The 14566-nt window shown below is 34.9% G+C and overlaps 1 protein-coding gene across 1 annotated transcript; it reads left to right on the top strand.

Annotated features, from left to right (window-relative positions):
* The first annotated feature begins 444 nt into the window (after nt 1-444).
* LOC110796342 (adenine phosphoribosyltransferase 1) lies at nt 445-12796 on the top strand. The gene is made up of 6 exons (XM_022001409.2): nt 445-978; nt 1290-1400; nt 6699-6791; nt 11445-11594; nt 11822-11880; nt 12375-12796. Exons 1-6 carry the CDS (start codon nt 669-671, stop codon nt 12426-12428), a joined length of 777 nt encoding a protein of 258 aa, XP_021857101.1. The 5' UTR covers nt 445-668; the 3' UTR covers nt 12429-12796.
* The last annotated feature ends 1770 nt before the right edge of the window (nt 12797-14566 follow it).

The following is a 14566-nucleotide window of genomic DNA, read 5'->3' as shown; positions in this document are numbered from 1 at the left end:
AGGGGAGGAGTGCATTAGCATTGATTTTAATGATAAATTATATTAAATGGTTTAAATTAAATGATAGAGTAAAGGTTGGAGATGAATGAAGGGGGATAAGGAAAGACTTAAGGACTCAAAAGGTTGGGGTGAAAACTGAAAAGGTTGGACATGTAGTAGGAAGAGAAGACACGTGGCAAGTAGAAGAATAGGATAGCAACAACAAAGTGACACATGGCATATATGGTTTTAGTTTTTAAATACTAGGTATAGATTTGTGAGGTGATAAGTGATACTACAAATATGGGACGGAGGGAGTAAATTAAAATTCAAATAATGTTCCAATTCGTGAAAAAGACCAAATTTTATGAAATCGCACAGACCCCAAATATTTTAGCCAAGCCCTTAGGTAGAGCCTTCCACACAATTTCTCATACTAGAGAACCCAACTACCCAAGTGCCATCAGGGGGCACTCTAAAACTTCCGCTGCATCGCCATCTGTCCATCTCCTGTTTTCGGATCTCAAAACCCAAATCTGATCTGACCATTGCTTCATTGGAGGGGCAATATCTCCAATGAGTTTGAGTCTGAACAGTGAACACCCATCAAGTATTCCACAATCTACATATCTCCGGAATAAGCCAGTTGCCAATAGTCGACAAGTCCTTTTTGGAATACAAAACTACCAATGCACCCTTTAAGAATACTTTCAGCACCCCAGACAGTCACTGCCGCCAGCATTACTCAGCCCCAAACATCAAGGGCATATCCGGTACTAAATAATTGTTGTCAACCCTTGAGTAATACTCACACACCAAAGTTGTCACTGTACTCCTCCCTTTTTTCTCTCTCCTCTTCCCTCCCTTACCGCCGTTGCCATCTTCGTTCTAACTGTGTTAGTCCGATCAATATGGCGTTGGATTCAGAAGTTCCTCAGGATGATAGAATCTCAAGAATCGCTTCTTCTATTCGTATCATCCCTAACTTCCCTAAACCTGGTATGCTTTTATTTTTAAATTTTGAATTTTATCATTTCGATGTGACATTCAAATTATTCAGGTTACTGGGTTGATTTTTTGTTGTTGTTCAATGATGTGAGTTTCTTTTTCAGTATAATTTATACGAAGTATTAAAATATGATTTTTTTTATGGGGCGATCGATGAACTATGTATAACTTTAATAGAAAATTTCTGGGTTTATTTTCTACTTTTTTTTATTTGATTTTAAGTTTTGATCTGATTTTCTTTTTGTATGTGCGTATAATTTTTTTTCTTTGGGGGTGTGTGTGTCTGTGTGTGTGGAGGGCAGGCATTATGTTTCAGGATATCACTACCATGCTCTTGGATCCAAAGGCTTTCAAGGACACCATTGATTTGTTTGTTGAAAGATACAAGGGGAAAGACATCTCGGTTGTTGCAGGTAATACATTTTCGGTTTAATGGATGTTAATACTTGTATGATGATTGTTGTTCCATACTCTATTATGGGTTGGATTGTTTTCGGGGTATTCATCTCGGATATAGGTACATGTTAAAATGTCAGACATGCCAATTTTATGGAAAGTTTTCATGATTTTTGCAAAAATAAGTGTTTAGTGTGCGCCATTGGCAGGTGTTGAGGCATGGGTATTCAAAATAAAATGAACAATTGAATGTGTTTGGATTGATGAGTTTTGTTAAGTGGCGAAATATGAGAATTATTAGCTTGTAGGTGGTTTTCAGGTTGGATAAATATGGATTTGTATTACTTGACCCCTTTACTAGATAAAATTAGTAGGCAACTTGTTAATTTATTTTGGAAAAAATTATAATAAATAATACAACCTTTGGATGGTTCACTATAAATAATCCACATATCATATATCCTTTTAATAATCCAAACTTTTGGAATACCTTCCAATGTTGGTCCCATCAACTTGAACAACTAGTGAACTTTTTACTTCTATTACTCCAAATCCCACCAACTCATCGGAGAACTACCATTGCGATTTTCACCCTTAGTCCCTCACCGAGTCACCGCCATATTCACCAACATTAACCATCACCCTCCCAGCCTGCTACCTTAACCAAAACTAACCACCACCCTCAACAATAAGCAACAATTACACCATAAATTATAGCATAATCAACAAGTAAATATCAATAAAACAAAGGAGATTTTCAATATCACGAAACAAACTCCATTAGTTTTCCACATACATAATGCTTTGTACAATTATACCCAAGACAACAAAAAAAACTGAAAATTTAAGGGAAATTCTACGTGGTGACCTCCAGGTTTCACAAATTTAAACGGTGAAATAAACCATAGTTCTAAGAAAAAAACCATAGTTTTAAAAATGGCCATCTGATTTTAATTAATTGATGGTTTAACTGTTAATGTGTCACTAACTCTTGATTTATACACCTAATAACTACCCTACCCTCAACTTAGTGTGCTTCCCCCCCCCCCCCCCCCCCCCAAAAGTTCCGTGCCTAACACCTCTGTTATATAACCATAGCCACCAAAGTTTCCTTCTTCATCTTTAAAACAATTAAGGAAGCCAAATTCCATCCGATTTTTTTACTTGCACCATATTTGTTTGACACAAACAATAAAAAGGAAGTAAATATCAAGAATGCTCTTGTGATAACAAACAAATTAGCTAGAAAATGATAGATATTAATGGTAAATATAAAATATGTTTAAGGGTAAAATGATTATTTGTTGTGTAAAGTGTAAACACACCAAAAAGCATGTGAATGCATACCATAAAAGGAAATGGTGCAACTAATATGCAACTTCCGATAAAGAAAAATGGTGCAACTAAAAAAAATCTATGTATTCTCGCCAAATTAAAAGAACCCCTTCAAGGACAACCATTGAAGGTCCGAGTCTGCAACTTCCATCCTCCAAAATATACAGGGTTGAGACTCTCTCTAATAGGAAGACATACCACATTAGCAAGAGCAAGACAAGATAAGAGTGTCTAAGTGTCAAACCCGCGTCCGAGTGTCCAGTGTCCGACACTGGAAACACATAAACTTGATGAAAATTGAGGATTCCGAGTATCATCTTTACGGACCTGAAGGATACAAAATTCATCCCAAATCAATAATCCTCTGCACATAAAAATTCACATGCAAATAATGTAGTGCAATTGATGCACATAAAAATGCACATGCAAATAATGTAGTGCAATTGATGATGGATAGATTTATAGAAAATGTCCCGTAAATATGTTGAGATTTTGCTGTCATTGTATCACTCAATCTTAGTTTTAAAAGGCGCATAAAGGCGCAAAAGTCCCTTTGAGCCTATGCGAAGGCGTAAGGGGAATGCCCATGCCTTTCTTACACAAGGCGCACAATTTTTTTTTCTTTGGTACTTGTTTTCTGGATAAAAAATCAAAATGTATTACTTGTTGTCACAAAGGGGTAAAGTATAAATTAAAGCCTTTTTAAGGGAAAAAACCAAACAAAAAGGGGACTAAGAAAGGTTCAAGTAACTTTTTAGTTATTGGCTATGCATTTAGGCTCTCAAAAGAAGTGCGCCACACCTTACATAAAATAATTACATTAACATAGAAAAAAGAGGAGTTTACATGACCTGTCGTTGAAAGTGACAAGGAAAAAATGGAAAAATTTGGGTTTTCTCTTCTCTTTCCAACATAGTAAATTCTAACCGTTAGGGACCCATTAAAATCATGTTGTTTTGGCCTTTTTTTAAAAATAAAAATTAGAGCCTTATATTAAGGCGCATACGGCGTTGTGCCTTCGGCCTTTCAGAGGGTGCCTTCTTCGCTAGGCGCTGGGACGTGCGCATTGAGCCTAGGCGCGCGTTTTAAAACTAAGCTCTCTCAATATCAATTAGAAATCACCGTAATTGAGAATGAGTTATGTACCGAAGGAATACAAACTACCAAAGCATGGGTTAGTAGTTCGTCAAAAGTTTTATGTACCGATCAGCGTTCGTCCATTTTAATATTGAAAAACAGTTATGCAAATATGCTTATCATCGTCATTTTGTTTCTACGACCAAGTGAGGTCTTCAAGCGGTCATCAAGCAAAAGTTCTGCCACAAAGCTCAAGGTTGAATATGTGACAAGGCTTTCAAGCAAACAACAAACTTGAACAAAAATCACTGTCAACCAGATATTTTTTCTTAAATCTTGATATCTTGAATATAGTCTGCAAGAAAATAAAGTGAAAATGTATCTAAATATGAGGACGAGTTAAAAGGAAGTTTAGTAATTAGATTACTTAACCCCATAGACTAAGATTCTACATTAGTTTAAAAGCTAATCCATAGTTAAGGCCAATTAATCAATTAAAACCACAGGGCCATTTTTAAAACCATGGTTTTTTTTTTCCACCGGTTGGAATTTGTGACATGTGGAGGTCATCACCTAGAATTTTCAACATTTAAAGCTTTCATACAAGACCCACAAATCAAAACCCATTAAGTTAATCATAAAACTATGATCATACCCATAATAATAATATAAAGTTTCAAAAATAACCAAAGAAAGAGAAACTTATGTCCGAACAACCAAAATAGTTGATAATTTGAAGCTTTCCAACAAAAGGTACTAGTAAAGAGGTCATAAATACCACCATTGTCAAGAAAAGTGATGTCTGAAAAAATGGCACGAGGAGTAAGGGCAATCATCTTATCTTCTAGCATTGTATATCAGGATATACGTGGAGGAAGCATCATGAATATCGAACAACATAATCAACACATTCACCATCATCTTCTCTGTCCTCCATCTTCATCTCCGATTTTGATGATTTCCATGGATGTTGAGACTATTGTTAATCATGGGCGAAAAAGGTCCTCTATTGCTCTCTATCTACCCACTTTATCACTCATCGTTTTTCATCTTTTCCATGAGCAAAAAAAAAATCGCCACCCCTCTTATCCATGAGCAAAAGAAAAACCCCCCACCCCTTTCTCTCTACCACTACTTCTCTCTCTCTACCACTGCTCTCTCTAGCAACAACAAAAATAATAGAAACTAAAAAATGAATAAGTTTTTGGTAATCTATACTATTATTACATGTCGCCACCATTAAATGGCAAGTGACATGGCATAGCCACATTGACATATAATGTTTTCTTACAAAAAGATGAAGAAATGCAAACATCAATGCTTGAACCCATGACCTCATGTTCATAAGTTTTGACTTTAACCACTAATCCAATAATACAACTTATGATATTTAAGCAATTCAAAACATATAAGTTATGTTTATTAATGACTTGTATTAAAAATTTAATGCCTACCATAATTATACATTTAAATAACTTTCTTATGAAACTAAACTATTCTTAATTTCTTTTTTTCATCTTCATTTTCATTTTCATTTTAATTTAGGTTTATTTATGATTACGTTTTTTTAGCATGTCAGTTCATGTAAATTTACCTAGAGCAATAAAAAAAATAGTATTACACATAACAAAAGACTACTCCATTTCAAACTTAAATTTAGTTTACTAAGATGTTTAACCAAATTTTATATTGAATCACCCTTACATAAATAAAATATAAAAATAAATTATGCACAAATATTTATATCATATTATATGTAAGTATTTAATATCTAAATATGATTATGTAAGTATTTAATATCAAAATATTGTAATTATTTTTATTTAACCCAAATTTTATCAAGATTAGTTCTCAAATTACATATAGTCACCGGGGCATCGCCCGGGGCAATAACTAGTTATAGTTGCAAATAAGTAAATTAGAAAGAGAAATGAGAATTATTTTTTGTGTTAAATTATCAAAATGAATCTCCACTTGTAGGTCTCGAAATTTTATGAGTATTGGTAATTCATTTTATGAATCGGAAATGTAAAAAATTGGCCGTTAGCAAAATAATCGTTACAAGATGCTCATGTCAGGCCACATAGTCTGCAAGGTTGGCCGAAATTTCCCCATCAAAAAGCAAAGAAATTCCAATGCCAATGCCATAGGCATTTTTTTATTTTTCCCCATCCCATGAGAAAAATCTCCCCATTGTTAGTAAACCAACTTTTTTTCCCCAATTGTTTTTCCTCTTATAAAAAATTTCCTCACCATTGACAATGCTCTTAGGGGGAGAAGCGGAGGAAGGTGGTGGAGAAAGGAAGAGGAAGGGGGGGATCTCGAGGTCTGCTGGAGGGTGATGGGGGGAAGGAGGAAAGAGAGGGGATCTGGAGGGCGATGGCTGGAGGAAGGTGGAGAGAGATAGGTCTGCCGGAGGCGGTGGAGGAAGGAGGGGAGAAAGGGTCTACCAGAACGTGGAGGGGCGTTGGAGGAAGGAGAAAGAAGGGAGATAGGGTTTTCATAAAATATATCTAGACCATTGGGAAAGCGACATATGGCATATTTAGCCTCTAATAATGGTTACCGACAAGTCAAGGACCATTTTATGAAAATACCAACCAAAGGTTGAATTATTTAAAAAATATTTGATATGGGGGATAATTTATGGCTAACCGCCCAAAGGTTGGATTGAGTCAATTTATCATTTATTTTTTGTTTTCGCAGCGCCTGTGTTTTGTGATTTAGGTTGGTGAATTTCATAGCCTATAATGGTTTTCATGACTTATAAACAAAGAAGTTACCCAGGATATTAAGAATTATTCTACGTTGTCCATATATTTATTTGTGATTATTGGTGGTTTTGTTTATACTTCTGGTCGACATTTTTCTTATTGATGACTGAGTGATATAACCTGCTACAGGGGTCGAGGCTAGAGGCTTCATTTTTGGTCCTCCCATTGCATTGGCCATTGGAGCTAAATTCGTTCCAATGAGGAAGCCTGGGAAATTACCTGGTTTGTCCCTGAAACTTTATATATATGTTTGTTACTATACATAATTGATTGTGCAAGTAGTATCCTTGGCTACCTTTGCTTTAAAACTGATGAATCTGTTGATTTCTGTTGCTCACTTTATTGAGTCTAGTCACACAATCTAGCAAGCTCATGGATAATTTTTTTTTTTAGTGCTTGTCATCCTATAACATCCTTTAACAGGTTAACTACCTATTGCATTATGAAGAGGGGTGTTTTTGTTAGGCCCATTTGACCTACAGGTGCTTTTACACCAGTATCTTACAGAAGACAACTCTTTTATACCAATATCCATCAGGGTGAGATGAGAAAGTGAGGGACTCATCTGCCCTAGCTTATATTACTTGGGGGAGAGGGGAGGGAAGAGAATTGGACTATCGGAGGGAACAATATTCCTTTCCCTTTCGTTCGCTTGAATTGGCACGTGCAAATAATAGACCAAATTTGCAATAGTTTTCTCATACTTTTAGTGTCTCTTTCGATTTACTTTTACTAAAATGGGAGTTGAGTTAAGAGAGAAAAGGTTAGAAAGGAATCCATTGTTTAGGTTCGTAGAGGGAAAGGGAGGTTGGGGAAGAAGTAGCCACTGAGAGGGAAGGGGAAGGAAAGTAAAAGAAAGGAGGGAAGAAGTGCTTTATGTCTCCATATATATACAACATATAAAGGGAAGGAAAACGATACCTGTAGGCACAAAATTGGTTAAGTGTACTACATTCAATTAAATAATTAAATTTGGTTGAAATTATATTTTTAGCCCGTTTTAATTAATTCAACCCACCTAAATAAAATTCTCAAATTAATCAAATACAATCCGGGTCATAAATATTTGGGTCAGTCGATAATATTGGCCAAAACAAAGCAAATTAAATGGACCACGTGGACACTCTTAAGTCACGGATGGGTCGAGCCCATGCCTTTCAAGTCCAAGAAAGGATTCTCCATCTCCTATACATACTACTCTTCTACTTCAGTTGTAAGTATCAGAAATTCATTATTCCCACGAGCTCATAAAATTCTCTCTAAAAGTAGTCAATAAACACAGACAAATCGTGTTGGCTACCTAGTCAAACACTTCATCAAGTGAACATCTCCCTAAACTCAAACTTAGGTTGACCACGTCAAGCGGACGTCACCTTGAGCTCAAACCCAACTTGACGTCGTCAAACCACCGTCACCACTATGGTATAAAAACTCGCCCGAGTTTACTCGTTTCGTCCGAGTTAACTCGGATTTTGAGTCTGCCGATACGAAATATGCCGATTTATCGCGCCTTCTTACAAAAGGGTGATATTTTGCCCGATTCGACCGATACGGTCCAAAATCGGCCGAGACAAGCGATATCACTTAGGAGTCTGCCGCATCCTTGAGAATTAGTTGAAAAAAGGAAAAATAAAGCGAAGAAGAAGAAGAAACAAATTCGCGGTCGAACGTGATGAACCAAACAATAGATCTGAGAACCTAAAGATTTTATATTTCTTGAGTAATGCTTGATTTAGTTTTTGGTTTCTATATGAGCCTATGAGGTTGAATTTTGAAGCTTCTTCTTTGTGAATAGAGGCGGCATATTGAAGAAGATGAAGAGCAGAAGAAGGCGTCTTATTTTTGTATTTCTCACATGCGGTATCTCTGTAAATGTTGAGTCTTTTTTATTTGTTTCTTTAATATTTTTTGGTCAAATTTATTTATTTATAAGTGAGAGGCCATGGTGACAGCTGTTACAGTGTTTGAAAAAGGTTACAAAAAGGTTACAGCTGTAGAGGGTTAGTATTACTGTTAAATAGACCTTTCCCCTTTTATTAATCTTTTAATATTTTTATTTTATTTTATATATTATATTTCTGTACAACTAGTTTTAGTGGGTATGTATTTCCTCATAAAAAATAAAAGTACGATATATTTCTTTATTTATTTATTTTCTTTATTCATTTTTTCCAAAATAAAAATTCGTCAGCGATCCGATCTTTACAACGACAACCGTTCCATCACCGCGACGATACCGCAACCGCGACCGATACCGCATTTTCGATCTATGGTCACCACCCTACTAGCAGGATCACGAAACTTAGTTTATTCCTTGTAAACTATCAAATACAGATATTGTACCCAAATATTCAAATATCAATAAAATTGCTTTGTTATAAATTTGTGTATACAATACCTTCCACTCTTCCAGCAGTTCTGTTCCATACCATTCCCCCATGTGATATTCCTACAAGGCTACAAAGGAGAATAAATCCCTCAATTCCTTTCTCTCTCTTACTCTCCAATTCCCTTATCCAAGTACACGGTTAAAGTTTTGAAAAGTGGGATGAGAAAAACGAGGAGTTGGGAATATGAAAGAAAAATATTTTGCATGACTAAAGTTGATGGTAAACTCTAAAAGTTAGCTAAACAATGGGAATTCTCAAATACATTGAACTTACTTAGAGGTGATATTGTGAAGATTATGGTACTTCCTCCGTTCTAATATTATTGGACCATTTACCTTTTAAGGAAGTTTCACAAATATTGCACCATTTCCATTATACTCCCTCCGTTCCCTTATGTCCTTCCCAGTTGGATTAAGAAAAATGGAATCTTGGTATGATTGGGTCTAAGAATAATGATTAAAGTTTGAGGATTCTACTTTTAGAATAAATTAAAGAGAGAGAAATGATTAAAGAAAGAAAGGGGAAATATTTTATTAGAAAAATCATAAAATAAGGAGTGTGAATGAGTTAAATAAGGTGGGTGGGGAAATCAATGAGAATAATTGGGTAGGTGAATGTAATAAAGGTAGGATATGGTGTGAAATTAAATTGTAGAATGAGGGTATTTTGGGGAAATTTTTTTGTCAAAAAAGGAAAAGATTCACAATGGGAAGAACAAAAAGGAATGTGAATTCAGGAAATGGGAAGAACTTTTAGGAACAGAGGGAGTAGGAAATAAAATAGTTGTTTTCACACCACAAATATCCAATATACCCTTACATCTTAAGCCTTCTTGATTTATTTCATGCGTGCAAGCACATGGACAAGTTTGTATTTTTGTCTCTCTCTTCTTTTACCCACTACCAAAATTCTTTGACATAACTTACATAGTGCAATAGTATTGGAACGGAGGAATATTTATTTATTGGGCAAAATGAGAGAGTTTAACTTCATTTTACTCTTAGTGTTTTACATTGGTGACTTTTTTTAGTTGATTTCATCAATCTTGCTATGGTGTTACGCTGTGATCTTTGTGTGCCACTAGCAAGTGTGCATTTTATGTCAAGACTTGGAACTATATTCTTAGGTTTTGGTATAATATTTGATAAAATGTGCAAAACCAAAAAGAAAATTTTACAAATTAGGTTGTGGTTTCATGGCAAATCCGGGTAACATTTTATGCTCACTTGATCTCCTTTTTTTTTATTTTTTTAATATACCATGTGGTTTGAGTACTTATTGTTAATGTGGCAATGGCTTTATATTGTTATACCAGCGTGTAAATTTCGCCAATATTTATTCTTGTGGCTTCCCTGGAGCCAATGACACCTTCTGCCTTACTCAATGAACGTTGCAATATGTTGAGTTACGTTTATCTTAACATTGGAATCACACATCTGTACACATGCCTAACAACACGAAAGCAACCACTCGCTAGTGTTTATGAGATTGTCACCTGGCAGCGACTGTCACCCGCCAGGCTGCACTCCCATGAGCTATCACAAGATCCTCATTATGGACGTTATTGCCACTCAATTTGTTCTCCTCGTATCTTGTTTTCCTGGCGTTTAGAGAGTTTGTGGGGTAGAAAGTTAGAAACAGAATCAAGTGTCAATGAGGGCACTCAAGTGTTGAAATGTTTCCATTCTTCCTCTATTTTTTTTTTCTATGGTACAAATGAATCTTCCTCTTCCCTATATATTTATTTAGGGTTCTTTGACCAGGCTAACTAGCATACTGCATGACATTGTTGCAAGCCGTACAAATAGGCATGTCTACCAGTCATATTGTCTAATTGCCACTCTCCATAGTTCAGAAATACACTTAAACTAATGTTCTGGAAACATCTCACCAAACCACTATGGATCTCGTGCTGACAGATTGGATTCTCTGTAGGTGACTACCTTCTGTGCACTAAAATGGAGCCCCATCCACCAAGTAATGCTCCTAAAATCCCAGTGTCTTTGATGTCTGCTCCAATTCAGTTCAGAATTATCAAATAAGCCTTTTAAGGGGAAGTCCCTCTTGAAGGGACACACAAACATTGGGTAACTCTATGATGTTACCATAATGCTAACTGGTGGGTTAGGACAACCTGTTTCAGTTTACTGGTGGCTTAGTAATTGCGTGTAACCTGTTTCAGTTTACTGGTGGCTTAGTTATTGATCAATTTTTGTGACTTTTAGGACTTTAAGTTGGGCAAGTATATTGCTTAATATGTGTATGTGATGGACCATACACTTTCCTACTGGTTTTATTTGAACTGTAATCGGTCAGTTCTTGTGTATTTGTATGTTCCAGTTGTCTTTTGCTTTCAAGAGTATTTTCTAGCAAAGTTTCAGGAAAGAAGAAATGAACTTGACAACCTAGAATCATGTTAACAGTGTAGAATAGCTTTTCATTTAAATCATACATGTTTTAATAACTGTTGAATGCTATATAACAGGGGCTGTCATTTCGGAGGAGTACTCATTGGAATACGGAACAGACAAAATGGAGATGCATGTTGGTGCGGTAGAAGCAGGAGAGCGAGCTATAATCATTGATGATCTCATAGCTACTGGAGGGACCTTGTCTGCTGCACTTAAGCTGCTTGGTAATGCTTTTATTTAAACAACTTCTGTGATATAACTTACTGTTACTTTGCTCCCTTTACTGCATTTTGCTGTTGCTGAAAAGCCGGTCAGATTTCAGTATAAACAACTCCGCACATTGTTAAAGAGTCGATATCGATCATTTTCTAACATTCTGCTTGGACATAGATGATTAGATCCACTTGCCTCCTGTGCATGCGTCTAATTTTATGTGATGGTTGAATTGCAGAGCGTGTAGGAGTGCAGGTTGTCGAGTCTGCCTGTCTTATAGAGCTTCCAGAACTGAAGGTATGGCACTGCTGTCAATAGCTATTGACTCTTGCAATTATGTTTTCCAAAATTTTAAGCATTTAACCACACATTTCAAGTTTTTTTTGCTCTGTTAAAGGGAAAGGGTTGGAGCATCGAGTTCTTTGTGTGTGTGCATCCTTCCATAAATTGAATTGGCTGTGCTCCAAAAAATTGATTTACATTTTAAACTGATAAATTTTGCTTTGTGACTCGCCCCCCTTTTAATGCTCTACATGACGACATGAATTTGTCATTTCCTTCTTTCACCAAAGACATTTCAAAAATATGGCAGTAAGATATTGTTTAGTGGCATGGGTACATGTTTTAATATTTAACCCGTTATAATTTGGGATGTAATAAGATAAATTGGTATGGTTGATCATGTCTGAGGTAAACAGGATTCCCATGCCTATTATCAAAGCTCAGTTGTTTTCCGGTAGGTCTAATTTTCTTTAGAAACATTCTATAACCAGCTATTTGCCTTTGTGCAGGGTCGAGAACGGTTAGGTGACAACCCTCTATTTGTTCTTATTAAATCAGCTTGATCGAAGCCTTCTCTGTAATTGAGAAGTGACTTCTCAAGATCACAAGTTTTCCACATCTCCTTTACATGAAACTCTTTCAAGCTCGCCGTGAAAGGTTATACTAATTAAGGAAGATGTTTGATTTCTGTGTATCTTTTGATTTGTATTCCATTGTTGCTTAATAAGACTCGGGTGGTTTGCTCTGGGATGATGCATTGTTATAAGCCTGCAGAATGTAGAGGATGACCACATTTTCTTTATCGTAGGGAATACAATGATGTTGAGATTGTTGATTTGATTGAAAATTTCGAATCAGGTGAATTCCAGATTAAGAACTAATTTTGTTGCAAACTTGCTTTGTGAGATGTATCGCAATCTTGTTTTTGTGAGATGTTCGTCATACGAATTCAACACCATTGTACTTTTCATCTTCTTAGAAAGTGTATTTTTTTTATTTGGTAAAATAGAGATTTATTTCGTACCAGGTTTTTTTAAGTCTTGTCTTGGGGACTGTGAAAAGTTAAATAGGGCAATATTTTAGGGGCACAGGGAGTAATAATGTACAAAATACAGTGAACAGCAAGACCAAACCAAACAAACAAGGTCAATGGACCGAAACAAATCTTACTGCTAATAGGCACCAAAAGAAAACAAAAATAGAAAATAAGGCAAATTATTACTCCTTTCGTCTCTTTTTATTTTTTATGTTTTACTTTTTGGGTATTTTAAAATGTACTTTACATTTCCTTTTATATTCTCACATAAATAACTTAATATTCTATCAAAATTTGTGTTCAATTATTATTTTAACCAATTAAATTTATTGGGTCACTAGGTTAGCACCCGTGCGATGCACGGTTTTATACAAAAATATTGTAAATTTTGTTTACTACTACGTATAATTTTTTTTCTAACCTCTGAACATTAGTAAATTGTATTTTGTATAACATATATATTTTCAGATATACTCGTATGAGGAATATTATTTTATGTTGCTCCGTAATCCGTAAAACATGATATGAAGTAGCAATTACAATTTTGAATAATTATCCTCCAAAAAATTTATTTTTAAATTCGGTTTTTTAAATATCTCATTTAACAGCAATCATTAAAAATCTCAACCAAGTAATTCCGAAAACAAAAAATCTCAACCAAGCTTTCCTCTAACTTCTTTTCTTTTTACGGGAGCTTTGCACCAACTCAAATGGAGGAAGCTCCAAAAAATTGTACCACTAAATTGATTTTCTTTGTAGTACAATCGATTTAATTAATAAAAAAATTATATTATCACATGTAATTAGAGATTCCCTAAATAACTACGGAGTACTTCGTATCTTCATTATCAAATTAACGATCCATGATTGGAGTTATTATCAACATGTTGGCTTCTGAATTTGCAAATTCAATCATAAGAAACAAACTAATATAACTCTATAAGTATTATTCATGTCCATGGTTAATGGAATACAAATTTAAATAAGAAGATAGAGAGGAAAAGACATACACTTGTTGGGTTTAATACTCTGTATACTGGTAGAGGTACAACTTAAAGGGAAGTCACATCTATTTATATTTATAGTATTCTAATTGATAGATTAATGTAATTATTATTTCAGTATTTTGAAGAGTCATGCTTGTTTAAAATACCCATTAACAAATTATCTAGTACAATGAACTATTGAGTATAATCGTTTTAGAAAAATGGCTTTGTACATTTCCATCTAGAAAATTCCCCCAACTGTAATATAATAATTTATCTTCCCAATGCATGGAAATCTGATTCCAATGTGAACATATTTTTCAATTAATCTAAAAACATTAGTTTTCATTATTCCAGTGCACGGATAAATATGTACACTTTACATTCCACTTTAATGGGAACATAAATAATTAATAAAATCTGATTAATAAGAGATGATAAATTGTGTAGCAAGCAATGTACATTTGGGCGGGAAAATATTGAAGGAGATAGTGACATGTGTACAGTTTGGAGGGAAGGATGATGTCAGCGGTATTTCTTTTAGTATAGTTATAGATTTTATCTCACTTTTCCATTGGGACATTAAAATTTTCTCATTTCCCAATATCAGAATTTTGATAAAAGTGAAAAAATTATAAATAAACGTAATTTATCTTGTTTAAATAAAAAAATAGAGGAA

The sequence above is a fragment of the Spinacia oleracea genome, chromosome 3, assembly GCF_020520425.1.
Source record: "Spinacia oleracea cultivar Varoflay chromosome 3, BTI_SOV_V1, whole genome shotgun sequence".
Lineage (NCBI taxonomy): Eukaryota > Viridiplantae > Streptophyta > Magnoliopsida > Caryophyllales > Amaranthaceae > Spinacia > Spinacia oleracea.
This window is presented reverse-complemented; position numbering and strand designations above follow the sequence as displayed.

What these genes read in the sequence shown, in the direction of transcription:
- LOC110796342 (XM_022001409.2), top strand. Translation starts at nt 669, where the DNA reads ATGCACCCTTTAAGAATACTTTCAGCACCCCAGACAGTCACTGCCGCC. An exon ending in CCCTAACTTCCCTAAACCTG is followed by an intron (nt 979 to 1,289) that starts GTATGCTTTTAT and finishes TGTGGAGGGCAG; the next exon opens with GCATTATGTTTCAGGATATC. An exon ending in AGACATCTCGGTTGTTGCAG is followed by an intron (nt 1,401 to 6,698) that starts GTAATACATTTT and finishes AACCTGCTACAG; the next exon opens with GGGTCGAGGCTAGAGGCTTC.